This window comes from Leiobunum rupestre, chromosome 3, assembly GCF_980474605.1.
Source record: "Leiobunum rupestre chromosome 3, qqLeiRupe1.1.hap1, whole genome shotgun sequence".
NCBI classification, from domain to species: Eukaryota; Metazoa; Arthropoda; class Arachnida; order Opiliones; family Sclerosomatidae; genus Leiobunum; species Leiobunum rupestre.
In genome coordinates, this window is record NC_143386.1 from 8,178,417 (window position 1) to 8,194,646 (window position 16,230).

The 16,230-nt window shown below is 44.4% G+C and overlaps 1 protein-coding gene and 26 non-coding genes across 27 annotated transcripts in view; 1 reads left to right on the top strand and 26 right to left on the bottom strand.

Annotated features, from left to right (window-relative positions):
* Positions 1 to 16,230, top strand: part of Hr83 (nuclear hormone receptor 83) — a 27,437-nt gene continuing 11,207 nt past the window's right edge. The window contains exons 1-3 of the mRNA XM_090169408.1: positions 1 to 4; positions 84 to 176; positions 239 to 286. Coding sequence (XP_090025534.1) covers positions 1 to 4; positions 84 to 176; positions 239 to 286 — 145 coding nt within the window. The remainder of the gene's footprint in view (positions 5 to 83; positions 177 to 238; positions 287 to 16,230) is intronic.
* On the bottom strand, positions 5,135 to 5,260 carry TRNAL-CAA (transfer RNA leucine (anticodon CAA)). The gene is made up of 2 exons: positions 5,223 to 5,260; positions 5,135 to 5,180 (listed from the first exon to the last, which is right to left on the bottom strand). It is a non-coding gene; the product is annotated as a tRNA-Leu (tRNA).
* Positions 5,341 to 5,466, bottom strand: TRNAL-CAA (transfer RNA leucine (anticodon CAA)). Its single transcript has 2 exons — positions 5,429 to 5,466; positions 5,341 to 5,386 (listed from the first exon to the last, which is right to left on the bottom strand). It is a non-coding gene; the product is annotated as a tRNA-Leu (tRNA).
* Positions 9,358 to 9,483, bottom strand: TRNAL-CAA (transfer RNA leucine (anticodon CAA)). Its single transcript has 2 exons — positions 9,446 to 9,483; positions 9,358 to 9,403 (listed from the first exon to the last, which is right to left on the bottom strand). It is a non-coding gene; the product is annotated as a tRNA-Leu (tRNA).
* On the bottom strand, positions 9,564 to 9,689 carry TRNAL-CAA (transfer RNA leucine (anticodon CAA)). The gene is made up of 2 exons: positions 9,652 to 9,689; positions 9,564 to 9,609 (listed from the first exon to the last, which is right to left on the bottom strand). It is a non-coding gene; the product is annotated as a tRNA-Leu (tRNA).
* TRNAL-CAA (transfer RNA leucine (anticodon CAA)) lies at positions 9,770 to 9,895 on the bottom strand. Its single transcript has 2 exons — positions 9,858 to 9,895; positions 9,770 to 9,815 (listed from the first exon to the last, which is right to left on the bottom strand). It is a non-coding gene; the product is annotated as a tRNA-Leu (tRNA).
* TRNAL-UAA (transfer RNA leucine (anticodon UAA)) lies at positions 9,976 to 10,101 on the bottom strand. The gene is made up of 2 exons: positions 10,064 to 10,101; positions 9,976 to 10,021 (listed from the first exon to the last, which is right to left on the bottom strand). It is a non-coding gene; the product is annotated as a tRNA-Leu (tRNA).
* On the bottom strand, positions 10,182 to 10,307 carry TRNAL-CAA (transfer RNA leucine (anticodon CAA)). The gene is made up of 2 exons: positions 10,270 to 10,307; positions 10,182 to 10,227 (listed from the first exon to the last, which is right to left on the bottom strand). It is a non-coding gene; the product is annotated as a tRNA-Leu (tRNA).
* On the bottom strand, positions 10,388 to 10,513 carry TRNAL-CAA (transfer RNA leucine (anticodon CAA)). Its single transcript has 2 exons — positions 10,476 to 10,513; positions 10,388 to 10,433 (listed from the first exon to the last, which is right to left on the bottom strand). It is a non-coding gene; the product is annotated as a tRNA-Leu (tRNA).
* TRNAL-CAA (transfer RNA leucine (anticodon CAA)) lies at positions 10,594 to 10,719 on the bottom strand. The gene is made up of 2 exons: positions 10,682 to 10,719; positions 10,594 to 10,639 (listed from the first exon to the last, which is right to left on the bottom strand). It is a non-coding gene; the product is annotated as a tRNA-Leu (tRNA).
* Positions 11,006 to 11,131, bottom strand: TRNAL-CAA (transfer RNA leucine (anticodon CAA)). Its single transcript has 2 exons — positions 11,094 to 11,131; positions 11,006 to 11,051 (listed from the first exon to the last, which is right to left on the bottom strand). It is a non-coding gene; the product is annotated as a tRNA-Leu (tRNA).
* Positions 11,212 to 11,337, bottom strand: TRNAL-CAA (transfer RNA leucine (anticodon CAA)). The gene is made up of 2 exons: positions 11,300 to 11,337; positions 11,212 to 11,257 (listed from the first exon to the last, which is right to left on the bottom strand). It is a non-coding gene; the product is annotated as a tRNA-Leu (tRNA).
* TRNAL-CAA (transfer RNA leucine (anticodon CAA)) lies at positions 11,418 to 11,543 on the bottom strand. Its single transcript has 2 exons — positions 11,506 to 11,543; positions 11,418 to 11,463 (listed from the first exon to the last, which is right to left on the bottom strand). It is a non-coding gene; the product is annotated as a tRNA-Leu (tRNA).
* Positions 11,624 to 11,749, bottom strand: TRNAL-CAA (transfer RNA leucine (anticodon CAA)). The gene is made up of 2 exons: positions 11,712 to 11,749; positions 11,624 to 11,669 (listed from the first exon to the last, which is right to left on the bottom strand). It is a non-coding gene; the product is annotated as a tRNA-Leu (tRNA).
* TRNAL-CAA (transfer RNA leucine (anticodon CAA)) lies at positions 12,036 to 12,161 on the bottom strand. Its single transcript has 2 exons — positions 12,124 to 12,161; positions 12,036 to 12,081 (listed from the first exon to the last, which is right to left on the bottom strand). It is a non-coding gene; the product is annotated as a tRNA-Leu (tRNA).
* On the bottom strand, positions 12,242 to 12,367 carry TRNAL-CAA (transfer RNA leucine (anticodon CAA)). The gene is made up of 2 exons: positions 12,330 to 12,367; positions 12,242 to 12,287 (listed from the first exon to the last, which is right to left on the bottom strand). It is a non-coding gene; the product is annotated as a tRNA-Leu (tRNA).
* On the bottom strand, positions 12,448 to 12,573 carry TRNAL-CAA (transfer RNA leucine (anticodon CAA)). Its single transcript has 2 exons — positions 12,536 to 12,573; positions 12,448 to 12,493 (listed from the first exon to the last, which is right to left on the bottom strand). It is a non-coding gene; the product is annotated as a tRNA-Leu (tRNA).
* Positions 12,654 to 12,779, bottom strand: TRNAL-CAA (transfer RNA leucine (anticodon CAA)). The gene is made up of 2 exons: positions 12,742 to 12,779; positions 12,654 to 12,699 (listed from the first exon to the last, which is right to left on the bottom strand). It is a non-coding gene; the product is annotated as a tRNA-Leu (tRNA).
* On the bottom strand, positions 12,860 to 12,985 carry TRNAL-CAA (transfer RNA leucine (anticodon CAA)). The gene is made up of 2 exons: positions 12,948 to 12,985; positions 12,860 to 12,905 (listed from the first exon to the last, which is right to left on the bottom strand). It is a non-coding gene; the product is annotated as a tRNA-Leu (tRNA).
* On the bottom strand, positions 13,066 to 13,191 carry TRNAL-CAA (transfer RNA leucine (anticodon CAA)). Its single transcript has 2 exons — positions 13,154 to 13,191; positions 13,066 to 13,111 (listed from the first exon to the last, which is right to left on the bottom strand). It is a non-coding gene; the product is annotated as a tRNA-Leu (tRNA).
* On the bottom strand, positions 13,684 to 13,809 carry TRNAL-CAA (transfer RNA leucine (anticodon CAA)). Its single transcript has 2 exons — positions 13,772 to 13,809; positions 13,684 to 13,729 (listed from the first exon to the last, which is right to left on the bottom strand). It is a non-coding gene; the product is annotated as a tRNA-Leu (tRNA).
* TRNAL-CAA (transfer RNA leucine (anticodon CAA)) lies at positions 13,890 to 14,015 on the bottom strand. The gene is made up of 2 exons: positions 13,978 to 14,015; positions 13,890 to 13,935 (listed from the first exon to the last, which is right to left on the bottom strand). It is a non-coding gene; the product is annotated as a tRNA-Leu (tRNA).
* On the bottom strand, positions 14,096 to 14,221 carry TRNAL-CAA (transfer RNA leucine (anticodon CAA)). Its single transcript has 2 exons — positions 14,184 to 14,221; positions 14,096 to 14,141 (listed from the first exon to the last, which is right to left on the bottom strand). It is a non-coding gene; the product is annotated as a tRNA-Leu (tRNA).
* TRNAL-CAA (transfer RNA leucine (anticodon CAA)) lies at positions 14,302 to 14,427 on the bottom strand. The gene is made up of 2 exons: positions 14,390 to 14,427; positions 14,302 to 14,347 (listed from the first exon to the last, which is right to left on the bottom strand). It is a non-coding gene; the product is annotated as a tRNA-Leu (tRNA).
* Positions 15,126 to 15,251, bottom strand: TRNAL-CAA (transfer RNA leucine (anticodon CAA)). The gene is made up of 2 exons: positions 15,214 to 15,251; positions 15,126 to 15,171 (listed from the first exon to the last, which is right to left on the bottom strand). It is a non-coding gene; the product is annotated as a tRNA-Leu (tRNA).
* On the bottom strand, positions 15,332 to 15,457 carry TRNAL-CAA (transfer RNA leucine (anticodon CAA)). Its single transcript has 2 exons — positions 15,420 to 15,457; positions 15,332 to 15,377 (listed from the first exon to the last, which is right to left on the bottom strand). It is a non-coding gene; the product is annotated as a tRNA-Leu (tRNA).
* On the bottom strand, positions 15,538 to 15,663 carry TRNAL-CAA (transfer RNA leucine (anticodon CAA)). The gene is made up of 2 exons: positions 15,626 to 15,663; positions 15,538 to 15,583 (listed from the first exon to the last, which is right to left on the bottom strand). It is a non-coding gene; the product is annotated as a tRNA-Leu (tRNA).

Genomic DNA, 16,230 nt, shown 5'->3' on the forward strand with positions numbered 1-16,230 from the left:
ATGGGTGAGTGTCCATGGTGGAATATACAGATAAATGTATCGTAATTTCAGTGTTAATTCGAGTGTCGTTTTTCTCTTCGAAGGAAGGACATTACCGGTGCCAGTGGCCTGCAAAGTGTGCGGTGACAAGTCTTACGGGAAACACTACGGAGTGTATTGTTGTGACGGATGCAGCTGTAAGATGATTTTACATTTAAATTCTCTTGTAAACGTCCTTAAAAGTTTGAAAATATTTTAGGTTTCTTTAAGAGGAGTATCAGAAGAGGGATTATTTACACTTGTATCGGTAAGTTTTTGTTTCGTCAAAAGTAAATTGAGAAAAGCTAAGCCCCTGGTAGGTTACATCTCCCTGAAAATCAAATCAGACTATATGCCTTATTAACCCATTTCAGGGCACCTATACATTTCGAGTTTCTTTGGGCTTCTCAACCCCTCAAAAAAAACCTACCTTTTGTCAAGCATGACCCTTGCTTGACCCAAGGCCGGATTAGCACTATTTGGGGCCGGGTGCAAAGTAGAATTTGGGGCACCTAAAAAAATTCAGACCTTACTTTTTGACTTGAAATAATGTTAAACAAATTGGAAAAACCTTTATTTCGAAGACGGGGGGCCCGTTAACCTTGGGACCCTGTCCCATGGCACACTTGACACGTGCCTAAATATGGCCCTGGCTTGGCCTTGGTCTTGGTGGGCCTCTAGGCTTCAGGCTAGTCAGCCTTATGGATAATGCGACACTGGAATATCTTATATTCCTCCAGCCGATTCTCAAGTAACAGTTGAATTATGTGAAGCGAGCAAATAAATGTGATAAATCGGATATCAGATTATCTAAATTTACATTCTGATATTATCAGATCAGTTAATATGTGTAAAATTGCAAATCAAATAGACTTAACTCGAAACTAATCTAAATTAATTGACAAAAAGTTGAGCAGATTTCAGACACCGCTCAGTTATCGATTTTATATATAACTCATATAACTACGGATCAGTTCAGTACGGTTACTTGGTATAATGAATCAGATACAATTTCAGATCAGATTTCTTGGTGGGAGATCATAACAGATCAACTGGATCTGAATAACTGGTTATCTTCAGATATCAATAAAGCCACGGTCACACTAGAGCTTAAAACCTAGTTTAGGGAGGTTTGAATGCCAGTTTTGACCGCCGACGAGAGTTCTTGATTCACAGGTGCGAAATCGCTTCACCCCGGTTCGCTTATAGCCAAGGCTTAACGTCATTTCAAACTATGGCCATAATTTTGAAAATACTAAAATGTATCCCAAAACAATTATTAGTTAATCATGTTTACTATACATACAGTAATATTATTTTACATTATTTCAATTTTATTCCCATTAATTTTGAAAATACGAGCAAGTTTACTTCCCCGCCTTGTCGTTTTGAAAGCGATTCTATAAGCGAACCGACTAGGACGAGTTGCTTCCGAACCAACACGGAACGATTTCTCACGCCTATTTTGAAAACTACTTATGTAAAACGAAGCGGTTTTAGGGGTAAGTGTGATCCTGGCTTAAATAACCTGAAAAACCGGAACTGTTGACCTTTGGAAGCACTATAGAGTATAGTAGCACTCACATTGTCAGTAGCTTTGGCCATGGCCGCCATTTTGATCATAAATTTTTAGCTATAGGAAAGAGCATGGGTGACGTCGTGTGACGTCACATTGCCATTACTCTATATGCTTTATAAAGAAGTGAATATGTAATTTTTTTAGCGGACTAATACAGGCGGTATATTTTGAGCCGTGATGCGATACGTGCTTGGAGGGAAAATAGCGCCCATTCTAACTGCCTCAAACCCGCGAAGGTTGAGGGGTCTGACATTCGTTAAAATCCCGTACTGCACTCCGGAGAAAAATTATTTTAGAAATTCTTAAATCAATTTTAAAATCCCGAAATCTGGGGGAAAATCAGTTCCAAAATATCGAAATCAGCCTAAAATATTAGAAATCAACACAAGTTATAAACTTCTGCTAATTAGGTAAATATATTGTGAAAATTTCAACATTTTATTCCTATACCACGAACATTTTCTACTACATTAATTCATAAGAACTGGCTGAGGTTAACGGCAATAGTAAGTGTTGGCTCGCGTGGCATGTAGGGCTTAATTGCCACCACACTTCTATACGCGGTATAAGACGCCCACAGGTAATTGTCTCCACAAGTCGCGATTCCACCTAGGAGCAACAAACACAAGGAGAACGCAACTAGCCTTTAAACACGCTAACGAAGGGTTGTGTACGAATTTCATTGGACGAGCGTCACGAGCCTTTACGCTGAACGTTTTACGGGCGGGGAGAAGACAATTTCCGAATTTTCCCCTTCCGACGGCAGCAGGCGCTAAAGCGTCTAGCCAATGAAAAACGTACACAAGAAAATCCACGACTTTTGACGGGTTGCGTTCTCCTTGTGTGGGGTGTTGTGTTTGTTGCTCCTAGATTCCACAAAGAAAGATTTAGTCAAAAATGGTTTTCCCTATAACTCTAAACTACAAAGGCTCGATTAATTTTTCTATTGGATTATGAAAATATTTTGTCAAAGTTTTTGTTATAATAATTTTAATAATTGATAAATTTTTTTACATATTCCTATCATGAATTGATTAATAAAATATTTGAAATTTTTTAATTGAACAAATGTGATAATGCTTTGATCTGTAAAATTATTGATGAAATTTTAAGGTTGTGAATAGGTTCTGTACTAAATACGTTTGATAACTAAAACTACGGCAAACACTGGAATTTTACAAACGTTGGATTTTACCGTATTAAATACGTCTGGAATGAAGGTTATATAAACAGCAATACTCTGTAAATATAACTTTATCTTGCTGTATTTTTAAACAGCAGTGTCCAGTAAATTTAACAGGAAGCATGACAATAAAAAAACCAGACAGAGTTGGTTGTGAAATTAACAGCATTCTGCTGGCATCTATGCTGACCGCAGCTTACTGTCAAATTTACAATCTGTGTGTACCCATTCGATTTGCCATGTTAACCGAAAATGTTTTTGACGACTTAAAACAAAAAAATTTCCATTTACGCCACTATGAATTTTTAATTCATTATATAATGAAATTTGAATTGCTCTTTGGAATCGTTCTGAACAATATTAAAATATTGTGGCTCATACAGGGTGTTACGGATAAGTATGTCATTCAATTTAGAGCATGTTTTAGGCCCGCACAAACCGGGCCCCATAACAACGAAAAAGTTAGTAATGTGAAGTTCTCTACTGCCTTGAACCCAATTGTTTCCATTTATTATTCATTTGTTTTTTAACGGTGAAGCGATAAACACTATAGCATAATAGCAAAAAGCCAAAAGTTCATTATTGAAGGAGTAGAAGTGTGCTAAATCCTACAATGATTTTATTAATGCCAAAGAATCGAGTTTAATCGACAATGTTAAACATGGTCCGAAATTTTGGAAAAAAGCAGCTTGCACGAGGCGAATGGATAATGCTTCTTATTTTGGAAAGCGCACAACCAAAATTTACGAGGTTTTTTTATAGAAAGATAGAAAATATATTAATAATTATGTCCCTGAAATTTTATAGTTATTGGAAAAGTATTTAAAAAGTTACGCTACTTTTTCCGCAACCTATCAAACGACTTAAAAATTTTCAGAAATCGCGGTTGAACCTACCTGCAGCGCCAAAAGAATGAAGCGGCAAAAATTTGAGAAAGCGCGGCGTGTAAGGCATATTAAAAACACGATTAACTACAATCTACCAATATAATTAGGTTAAAAAGCCAAGGAGAATGTCGTAGCAGACGGCAGTTCCAACCGAAAAACGATAAAACCGGGGAAAAATATTTCGTTCAAGAGATGGCGCTGCAGGTAGGTTCAACCAAGCGGTACTGAGATTCTCGAGTCTGGGGGGATAAAACACTGGAAATATTAACATGAATTTTTTGAATAACCATTTTCGGACGTCCTCTATCCATTTAAATGGTTTTTTTACCGATTTTAGGGTGGTGACAGTTCTCCTTTAAGACACGGAATGCTACTTGTTAGTGTTGAATACGCGAAATGGTTTTTGCGGATGCTTACAATTGCTTCCATTTAGTAATCATCGGTTTTTTAATTGGGAAACGATTATCACCATAACTGATGTCATTAATAGATTTGAGTATTAAGTGTCATAATTTATTCAATGGATTTAATAACACTTAGATAAAGTTTTTTAAAGAGTCGACATAAATGTTAATTACTTTTAAATCCGTCAATTGACGGCTTTTAAAATTCATTTTGCGCGTGAAAATACCTCTACATGTTATAGTCAAAAAAGCACGCAAAGAAGGCTGTGTGCCCAAGACAAGTACCTGTATAGTGGTGCGCTCTAAAACGTCATTTCAAAATCCGTCAATTAATATGTTCCTTTTCTGGCTATAGAATTGAATGTCAACTAATTAAAAACCACGAAAAAAATCTAATATTAATGTCATTTAAAATTCTTACCTTTTTAAGTTTTAAATCCGTTTAAATATTCGTTTTCTTGTAATATACTCCACATGACATAAATTTGTGGCTAGCGCGATATTAAGCTTACTAAAAGCACTGATTTAAGTAACTACATGTGTATCTATTTTAAAAAGTCGTATTTTAGGTTCAATCATATATCTACTTTATATACTTTATTTTGGAAAATAAATTATCAAATTATCGTGAGCGATAGTTTAATATCCGCGTATTTTAAAGCGAACTTTTTTACCGCGGCGGAGTACATCGATACACTTAATGTTCCTGAAAAGTGTCGAGGGGGAAGGCATCACCAAAACCAAGACTTTTTTACCCCTCAAATAAGATGTCGCAGGTCGAGGCGATAGTATTAGACTTTATCTCAATATTTACTTTTGGTGCAACTACTCGGTCCTTCGGTTCGTTGTTATTCTACGTATAACGCGATCTAACTTAATCAAAAATAAGGGAACTGACCAGAATTCACATGCCTCCGTCTATTGTTGGAGACAAGGTTTCTGAGCCTTGAGTCTGGCGCCTTAGACCGCTCGGCCATCCTGACCTGGAGGAGTAATTCTCGGTCCGTTGGTTCGTTGTTATTCTACGTATAACGCGATCTAACCCTATCAGAAATAAGGGTACTGTCAGAAGTGGGATTCGAACCCACGCCCTCTTACGAGGACCAGAATTCACACGCCTCCGTCTATTGTTGGAGACAAGGTTTCTGAGCCTTGAGTCTGGCGCCTTAGACCGCTCGGCCATCCTGACCTGGAGTAGTAATTCTCGGTCCGTCGGTTCGTTGTTATTCTACGTATAATGCGATCTAACCCTATCAGAAATAAGGGTACTGTCAGAAGTGGGATTCGAACCCACGCCCTCTTACGAGGACCAGAATTCACACGCCTCCGTCTATTGTTGGAGACAAGGTTTCTGAGCCTTGAGTCTGGCGCCTTAGACCGCTCAGCCATCCTGACCTGAAGTAGAAATTCTCGGTCCTTCAGTTCGTTGTTATTCTACGTATAACGCGACCTAACCCTATGTAAGCCTATTTCCTTACCTTTAACAACTGCTCCTAGCCAAAAGGACGACAGCGCAAGAGACAATAGCCTACAGGGAAGGATTGTTACTGGGAAACTCGTATAACGTACACGATTGGAGTTAACGAGTTGAAGTCTAGGGGTATGCTTAAAATACTCATAGGGATAAAAGGACGGACTGCCAAATTGCCATTAGAATGGTTTCTTTTAATTATTAACACAAATTAGATTTCACTCTACCAAATACTCTGCAGAGACTAACTGATGCATGACATACATCTTATAACAAACACAACACAGAAACAATTCCGAGGGAATTGACAACAGTTTTAGTCTTAGTTACGAAAATAAACAATCGTCATACCATTGCTGTTTCGGCTCGGCACCCAGTTTGCGGTTTCGGAACGGTGACCGCTAGTTTTATGGAGCACAGACACACACGCGCACACCGGGATTTCTGGTGCCCAAACGGGACTTACGCATTTCCAACCTAAGCCGCCAGGCTAGCTCGATTCATCACCACCAAACCGCGGGCCAGTTGCCCTTTAGCTTAGGGGTGCTTCCGACTTCGCGTCAGTGGCCAAAAGTTACCCAAAGGTCGGGTCTGCTCCAGGAGTTCTCAAGTTCGTTCTGCCAAAATCCGCCAAAATCTTTGGTTTTGATTGTCTTGGGTTCCCGCGCTTTTGGGCTCTGCCCAACCACTAGGTCTGTTCCTGAACGGTCATCACTGGGGACATCCAATCGTCGAGCGTGAGAGCGAAAGTCTTTAAATTCAAACTAGTTCAAAATAGTTGTAGTTGAAGGGACGCTCGTTTAACATGAAGGGGGTACCGCCGAGCCAAACACAATCACATTGAAAATTTTACTTTTCGCACTTAGGCGTTAAAAGTTTCCATCCGAGTCACTTTATGACCCCAAAGCGAGGAAAGCTCGCTTTCTATTCATTTCCTTAAAATTTTATCAATACAAACTCTCAGGACTCAAGTCATAAAAACGTCACACAGAAATAACAAAAATATAAAATAACATGACATATTGGCAGTCCTTGTTTCTTATTTCGGAGAAAGCCCAAATGGGGAGATGGGGGTGAAAAGATAGTGCGGCATTACAAAGACAAGAGGGCACTCCTTTACTCCAAACGCATCGTTATAAGGAACGAGAAAGCCTACTGGGGGCACAGCAGCCCGTGGTAACTAAAGCCACTATGGACCCCATGGAAGAGAGGGAAGCTCGGCTAAGAACAGCTGGTTCACGCGATCCCACAAAACCCAAGACGACCTGCGCCAAAGGGTAGAGATAGAACGCCCGAGGAGAAGTTACAAAAACTTAAAGAACGATACAATTAAACCGAAACTAGAAAGCCCAAGAATGCTAAAATTAACAGGCTAACGTAAGCCTAAAATATGGCCGTTACATCCTCCCCCTTCTAGGATTTCACGTCCTCGTGAAACAAGACACTAAAAAACCAAATTAACGAACCCAAACTCGTGAAACAAAACAAAAGCAATGGTAGTCGTACAAGTGCTCTCTATAACCTAGCCTAAACGAATAACAAAGTTCCCACGGAAACAAAAAGGCAAACTGCCCAAAAATAATCTCAAATTTTAACTATATAAAAAGAATTGCGCGCCCAGAATATACAAAACTAACAACTTCCTACGTAGGCCTACTTTTTACAACACGCCCTTGTCCGTCTCTGGGTCGTATTCAAATCCACGACATTACTCATACGGTCGCGACTGGGTGCCTTCGACCTAACCTGGTGGTGGGTAGGTGGACCCGATTGCGCGACCCCATTAAGCCTAATAATGCTATCGTCACTAACTCTCGACTGAGGCACCTGGTTGTCCGGTTCGTGCTTGACGTAAAGTTTTAACGAATCGACGTGATGAGTGCCGAATAAAGGCTTGCCTTTCACCGTCACTAACTTGTACGTAAGATTGGTGAGAACCTCCGACACTTCGTAGGGCCCGTCCCACTTCGCGGCTAGCTTCGCTGCGAAAAAGTCTGTTGCCCTCGACTGGTGATGGGTTTTCCGTAACACCAAATCACCCCGCTTGAAACTCGCGTCTCGACGGTGTTTATCGTACTCCGCTTTTTGCTTCTCTAGAGCCTTTTGCAAGTGTTCGCGAGCTACTTTGAAGGCGGCAGTAGTGTTTTTAACGACCGTGAGGCTCTGAATTTGTTGAGCTCGTTTACTCAACACATCGTCTAAATCGTCGTACTCAATTAACGAGGGAATATCGGCGATCGTTCGAAGCTCCCGCCCAAACATTAAATAAGCTGGTGAGAATCCCGTAGAATCTTGCGAATTAGTTCGTAACGACATCGCGTACTGAGCTAATCCTACATCCCAATTCTGATGATTAGCTCCGACGTATGAAGCTATCAACCGGCCGATTTCCTTATTAATGCGTTCCGTCATGTTGCCCTGGGGGTGGTATATTGATGTAAAGCGCTGGTGAACACCGAAAAGTTTTAAAACTTCCTGCATGACGCTGGAGCCGAACTGCGTACCGTTATCTGTTACGACGCACGCGGGCAAGCCAAACCTAGAGAATACCTCGTCAACTAATTTCTCAGCCACGGTCTTGGTGGTGGCCGTCCTTAAAGGGAAAGCCTCGACCCACTTGGTAAGATAGTCGGTTACAACCAGAACGTATTTGAAGCCCTTGTTGCTCCGCGGAAATGGACCTTTCAGATCCATTCCCAAAACCTCCCACGGCTGACCTATCTTCGAACTTTTCATTAACCCTACTGGCTTTTGATTCGGACTCTTGTACCGTTGGCAAATCTCGCACGATCTACAGTAGCGCAAAACATCTAAGGTTAACCCTTCCCACGTATAGTTCCGTTTGATCCGCTGGAGAGTTTTCTTGTTGCCAAAATGACCACTCGACCGCGGGTCATGATTTAATTCTATTACTTTCTTACGAAGCGGAGGAGGAACTAAAAGTCTAAATTCGGAAACGCCGATACCTCTGTAAACAAGTCCATCGCGGATGTCACAACGTGCGGCCTGACGCTCTACCCAGTTATCAACTAGATTACTGCGGTCTAATTGCTCGTTGTCGACTAGGTACGACATTAATCTGCCTATATACTTATCCTCACGCTGCGCGTTCTTTAAGTCCTCCAGATCAAATTCTATTGACACGGCCTCCAGAACCGTCGGCAAGGCGTTGATGTAGCCGCGTTCGGTAGCCGACTCGAGATTTGACTCCGGAATGCGCGATAAGGCATCAGCCACGACATTACTAGCGCCCGGAAGATGGTGAAGTTTTGGATTATAAATTTGAAGCCGAGCTTTCCACCACGCGAACTTACCGGTCGGGTCGGGAGCGCGACGCAGGTACAATAATGTGCTGTGGTCGGTGTAGACATTTATCTCCGACCCTTCGATATACGGTCTAAACTTCTCGCAAGCCCATACAACTCCTAACGCTTCTTTCTCTGTTGTAGAGTAATTTTGCTCAACCCAGCTTAAGGCCCTACTTGCATATTGAATCACGTACTTCTTACCGTCGACGTGCTGACTAAGAACTGCACCTAGGCCTACATTACTAGCGTCGCAGAATACTTGGAAGGGTTCATTAAAATTAGGGGTGCTTAAAATAGGAGAGGCGGGTAATTTATCTTTTAAAATATTGAAAGCTTCTTCATGAGGTTCAGTCCAATTAAATTTAGTATCTAAGTGAAGAAGAGCGTTAAGTGGAGCTGCTATTTTTGTGAAATTGGCCATCCTGACCTGAAGTAGTAATTCTCGGTCCTTCAGTTCGTTGTTTTTCTACGTATAACGCGATCTAACCCTATCAAAAACAAGGGTACTGTCAGAAGTGGGAATCGAACCAACGCCCTCTTACGAGGACCAGAATCCACACGCCTCCGTCTATTGTTGGAGACAAGGTTTCTGAGCCTTGAGTCCGGCGCCTTAGACCGCTCGGCCATCCTGACCTGAAAGAGTAATTCTCGGTCCTTCGGTTCGTTGTTATTCTACGTATAACGCGATCTAACCTTATCAAAAATAAGGGTACTGTCAGAAGTGGGATTCGAACCCACGCCCTCTTACGAGGACCAGAATTCACACGCCTCCGTCTACCAGTGGAGACAAGGTTTCTAAGCCTTGAGTCTGGCGCCTTAGACCGCACGGCCATCCTGACCTGAAAGAGTAATTCTCGGTCCTTCGGTTCGTTGTTATTCTACGTATAACGCGATCTAACCTTATCAAAAATAAGGATACTGTCAGAAGTGGGATTCGAATCCACGCCCTCTTACGAGGACCAGAATTCACACGCCTCCGTCTACCAGTGGAGACAAGGTTTCTAAGCCTTGAGTCTGGCGCCTTAGACCGCTCGGCCATCCTGACCTGAAAGAGTGATTCTCGGTCCTTCGGTTCGTTGTTATTCTACGTATAACGCGATCTAACCTTATCAAAAATAAGGGTACTGTCAGAAGTGGGATTCGAACCCACGCCCTCTTACGAGGACCAGAATTCACACGCCTCCGTCTACCAGTGGAGACAAGGTTTCTAAGCCTTAAGTCTGGCGCCTTAGACCGCTCAGCCATCCTGACCTGAAATAGTAATTATCGGTCCTTCGGTTCGTTGTTATTCTACGTATAACGCGATTTAACCCTATCAAAAATAAGGGTACTGTCAGAAGTGGGATTCGAACCCACGCCCTCTTACGAGGACCAGAATTCACACGCCTCCGTCTACCAGTGGAGACCAGGTTTCTAAGCCTTGAGTCTGGCGCCTTAGACCGCTGGGCCATCCTGACCTGAAGTAGTAATTCTCGGTCCTTCGGTTCGTTTTTATTCTAAGTATAACGCGATCTAACCCTATCAAAATTAAGGGTACTGTCAGAAGTGGGATTCGAACCCACGCCCTCTTACGAGGACCAGAATTCACACGCCTCCGTATACCAGTGGAGACAAGGTTTCTAAGCCTTGAGTCTGGCGCCTTAGACCGCTCGGCCATCCTGACTTGAATGTGCAATTCTCGGTCCTTCGGTTCGTTGTTATTCTACGTATAACGCGATCTAACCCTATCAAAAATAAGGGTACTGTCAGAAGTGGGATTCGAATCCACGCCCTCTTACGAGGACCAGAATTCACACGCCTCCGTATACCAGTGGAGACAAGGTTTCTAAGCCTTGAGTCTGGCGCCTTAGACCGCTCGGCCATCCTGACCTGAAGTAGTAATTCTCGGTCCTTCGGTTCGTTGTTATTCTACGTATAACGCGATCTAACCCTATCAAAAGTAAGGGTACTGTCAGAAGTGGGATTCGAACCCATGCCCTCTTACGAGGACCAGAATTCACACGCCTCCATCTACCAGTGGAGACAAGGTTTCTAAGCCATGAGTCTGGCGCCTTAGACTTCTAAGCCATCCTGACCTGAGGTAGTAATTCTCGGTCCTTCGGTTCGTTGTTATTCTACGTATAACTCGATCTAACCTCATCAAAAATAAGGGTACTGTCAAAAGTGGGATTCGAACCCACGCCCTCTTACGAGGACCAGAATTCACACGTCTCCGTCTACCAGAGGAGACAAGGTTTCTAAGCCTTGAGTCTGGCGCCCTAGACCGCTCGGCCATCCTGACCTGAAGTAGTAATTATCGGTCCTTCGGTTCGTTGTTATTCTACGTATAACGCGATCTAACCCTATCAAAAATAAGGGTACTGTCAGAAGTGGGATTCGAACCCACACCCTCTTACGAGGACCAGAATTCACACGCCTCCGTCTACCAGTGGAGACCAGGTTTCTAAGCCTTGAGTCTGGCGCCTTAGACCGCTCGGCCATCCTGACCTGAAGTTGTAATTCTCGGTCCTTCGGTTCGTTGTTATTCTACGTATAACGCGATCTAACCCTATCAAAAATAAGGGTACTGTCAGAAGTGGGATTCGAACCCACGCCCTCTTACGAGGACCAGAATTCATACGCCTCCGTCTACCGGTGGAGACCAGGTTTCTAAGCCTTGAGTCTGGCGCCTTAGACCGCTCGGCCATCCTGACCTGGAATGGTAATTCTCGGTCCTTCGGTTCGTTGTTATTCTACGTATAACGCGATCTAACCCTATCAAACATAAGGGTACTGTCAGAAGTGGGATTCGAACCCACGCCCTCTTACGAGGACCAGAATTCACACGCCTCCGTCTACCAGTGGAGACCAGGTTTCTAAGCCTTGAGTCTGGCGCCTTAGACCGCTCGGCCATCCTGACCTAAAGTTGTAATTCTCGGTCCTTCGATTCGTTGTTATTCTACGTGTAACGCGATCTAACCCTATCAAAAATAAGGGTACTGTCAGAAGTGGGATTCGAACCCATGCCCTCTTACGAGGACCAGAATTGACACGCCTCCATCTACCAGTGGAGACAAGGTTTCTAAGCCATGAGTCTGGCGCCTTAGACTTCTAAGCCATCCTGACCTGAGGTAGTAATTCTTGGTCCTTCGATTCGTTGTTATTCTACGTGTAACGCGATCTAACCCTATCAAAAATAAGGGTACTGTCAGAAGTGGGATTCGAACCCACGCCCTCTTACGAGGACCAGAATTCACACGCCTCCGTCTACCAGTGGAGACAAGGTTTCTTAGCCTTGAGTCTGGCGCCTTAGACCGCTTGGCCATCCTGACCTGAAAGAGTAATTCTCGGTCCTTCGGTTCGTTGTTATTCTACGTATAACGCGATCTAACCCTATTAAAAATAAGGGTACTGTCAGAAGTGGGATTCGAACCCACGCCCTCTTACGAGGACCAGAATTCACACGCCTCCGTCTACCAGTGGAGACCAGGTTTCTAAGCCTTGAGTCTGGCGCCTTAGGCCGCTCGGCCATCCTGACCTGAAGTAGTAATTCTCGGTCCTTCGGTTTGTTTTTATTCTACGTATAACGCGATCTAACCCTATCAAAATTAAGGGTACTGTCAGAAGTGGGATTCGAACCCACGCCCTCTTACGAGGACCAGAATTCACACGCCTCCGTATACCAGTGGAGACAAGGTTTCTAAGCCTTGAGTCTGGCGCCTTAGACCGCTCGGCCATCCTGACTTGAATGTGTGATTCTCGGTCCTTCGGTTCGTTGTTATTCTACGTATAACGCGATCTAACCCTATCAAAAATAAGGGTACTGTCAGAAGTGGGATTCGAATCCACGCCCTCTTACGATGACCAGAATTCACACGCCTCCGTCTACCGATGGAGACCAGGTTTCTAAGCCTTGAGTCTGGCGCCTTAGACCGCTCGGCCATCCTGACCTGGAATTGTAATTCTCGGTCCTTCGGTTCGTTGTTATTCTACGTATAACGCGATCTAACCCTATCAAAAATAAGGGTACTGTCAGAAGTGGGATTCGAACCCACGCCCACTTACGAGGACCAGAATTCACACGCCTCCGTCTACCAGTGGAGACCAGGTTTCTAAGCCTTGAATCTGGCGCCTTAGACCGCTCGGCCATCCTGACCTGAAGTTGTAATTCTCGGTCCTTCGGTTCGTTGTTATTCTACGTATAACGCGATCTAACCCTATCAAAAATAAGGGTACTGTCAGAAGTGGGATTCGAACCCACGCCCTCTTACGAGGACCAGAATTCACACGCCTCCGTCTACCAGTGGAGACAAGGTTTCTAAGCCTTGAGTCTGGCGCCTTAGACTGCTCGGCCATCCTGACCTGAAGTAGTAATTCTCGGTCCTTCGGTTCGTTGTTATTCTACGTATAACGCGATCTAACCTTATCAAAAATAAGGGTACTGTCAGAAGTGGGATTCGAACCCACGCCCTCTTTCGAGGACCAGAATTCACACTTCTCCGTCTACCAGTGGAGACAAGGTTTCTAAGCCATGAGTCTGGCGCCTTAGACTTCTAAGCCATCCTGCCCTGAGGTAGTAATTCTCGGTCCTTCGGTTCGTTGTTATTCTACGTATAACGCGATCTAACCCTATTAAAAATAAGGGTACTGTCAGAAGTGGGATTTGAACCCACGCCCTCTTACGAGGACCAGAATTCACACGCCTCCATCTACCAGTGGAGACAAGGTTTCTAAGCCATGAGTCTGGCGCCTTAGACTTCTAAGCCATCCTGACCTGAAGTAGTAATTATCGGTCCTTCGGTTCGTTGTTATTCTACGTATAACGCGATCTAACCCTATCAAAAATAAGGGTACTGTCAGAAGTGGGATTCGAACCCACACCCTCTTACGAGGACCAGAATTCACACGCCTCCGTCTACCAGTGGAGACAAGGTTTCTAAGCCTTGAGTCTGGCGCCTTAGACCGCTCGGCCATCCTGACCTGGAATTGTAATTCTCGGTCCTTCGGTTCGTTGTTATTCTACGTATAACGCGATCTAACCCTATCAAAAATATGGGTACTGTCAGAAGTGGGATTTGAACCCACGCCCTCTTACGAGGACCAGAATTCACACGCCTCCGTCTACCAGTGGAGACCAGGTTTCTAAGCCTTGAGTCTGGCGCCTTAGACCACTCGGCCATCCTGACCTGAAGTTGTAATTCTTGGTCCTTCGGTTCGTTGTTATTCTACGTATAACGCGATCTAACCCTATCAAAAATAAGGGTACTGTCAGAAGTGGGATTCGAACCCACGCCCTCTTACGAGGACCAGAATTGACACGCCTCCGTCTACCAGTGGAGACCAGGTTTCTAAGCCTTGAATCTGGCGCCTTAGACCGCTCGGCCATCCTGACCTGAAGTTGTAATTCTCGGTCCTTCGGTTCGTTGTTATTCTACGTATAACGCGATCTAACCCTATCAAAAATAAGGGTACTGTCAGAAGTGGGATTTGAACCCACGCCCTCTTACGAGGACCAGAATTCACACGCCTCCGTCTACCAGTGGAGACAAGGTTTCTAAGCCTTGAGTCTGGCGCCTTAGACTGCTCGGCCATCCTGACCTGAAGTAGTAATTCTCGGTCCTTCGGTTCGTTGTTATTCTACGTATAACGCGATCTAACCTTATCAAAAATAAGGGTACTGTCAGAAGTGGGATTCGAACCCACGCCCTCTTTCGAGGACCAGAATTCACACTTCTCCGTCTACCAGTGGAGACAAGGTTTCTAAGCCATGAGTCTGGCGCCTTAGACTTCTAAGCCATCCTGCCCTGAGGTAGTAATTCTCGGTCCTTCGGTTCGTTGTTATTCTACGTATAACGCGATCTAACCCTATTAAAAATAAGGGTACTGTCAGAAGTGGGATTTGAACCCACGCCCTCTTACGAGGACCAGAATTCACACGCCTCCATCTACCAGTGGAGACAAGGTTTCTAAGCCATGAGTCTGGCGCCTTAGACTTCTAAGCCATCCTGACCTGAGGTAGTAATTCTCGGTCCTTCGATTCGTTGTTATTCTACGTGTAACGCGATCTGACCCTATCAAAAATAAGGGTACTGTCAGAAGTGGGATTCGAACCCACGCCCTCTTACGGGGACCAGAATTCACACGCCTCCGTCTACCAGTGGAGACCAGGTTTCTAAGCCATGAGTCTGGCGCCTTAGATTTCTAAGCCATCCTGACCTGAAGTAGTAATTATCGGTCCTTCGGTTCGTTGTTATTCTACGTATAACGCGATCTAACCCTATCAAAAATAAGGGTACTGTCAGAAGTGGGATTCGAACCCACACCCTCTTACGAGGACCAGAATTCACACGCCTCCGTCTACCAGTGGAGACAAGGTTTCTAAGCCTTGAGTCTGGCGCCTTAGACCGCTCGGCCATCCTGACCTGGAATTGTAATTCTCGGTCCTTCGGTTCGTTGTTATTCTACGTATAACGCGATCTAACCCTATCAAAAATATGGGTACTGTCAGAAGTGGGATTTGAACCCACGCCCTCTTACGAGGACCAGAATTGACACGCCTCCGTCTACCAGTGGAGACCAGGTTTCTAAGCCTTGAGTCTGGCGCCTTAGACCGCTCGGCCATCCTGACCTGAAGTTGTAATTCTTGGTCCTTCGGTTCGTTGTTATTCTACGTATAACGCGATCTAACCCTATCAAAAATAAGGGTACTGTCAGAAGTGGGATTCGAACCCACGCCCTCTTACGAGGACCAGAATTGACACGCCTCCGTCTACCAGTGGAGACCAGGTTTCTAAGCCTTGAATCTGGCGCCTTAGACCGCTCGGCCATCCTGACCTGAAGTTGTAATTCTCGGTCCTTCGGTTCGTTGTTATTCTACGTATAACGCGATCTAACCCTATCAAAAATAAGGGTACTGTCAGAAGTGGGATTTGAACCCACGCCCTCTTACGAGGACCAGAATTCACACGCCTCCGTCTACCAGTGGAGACAAGGTTTCTAAGCCATAAGTCTGGCGCCTTAGACTTCTAAGCCATCCTGCCCTGAGGTAGTAATTCTCGGTCCTTCGGTTCGTTGTTATTCTACGTATAACGCGATCTAACCCTATTAAAAATAAGGGTACTGTCAGAAGTGGGATTTGAACCCACGCCCTCTTACGAGGACCAGAATTCACACGCCTCCATCTACCAGTGGAGACAAGGTTTCTAAGCCATGAGTCTGGCGCCTTAGACTTCTAAGCCATCCTGACCTGAGGTAGTAATTCTCGGTCCTTCGATTCGTTGTTATTCTACGTGTAACGCGATCTGACCCTATCAAAAATAAGGGTACTGTCAGAAGTGGGATTCGAACCCACGCCCTCTTACGGGGACCAGAATTCACACGCCTCCGTCTACCAGTGGAGAC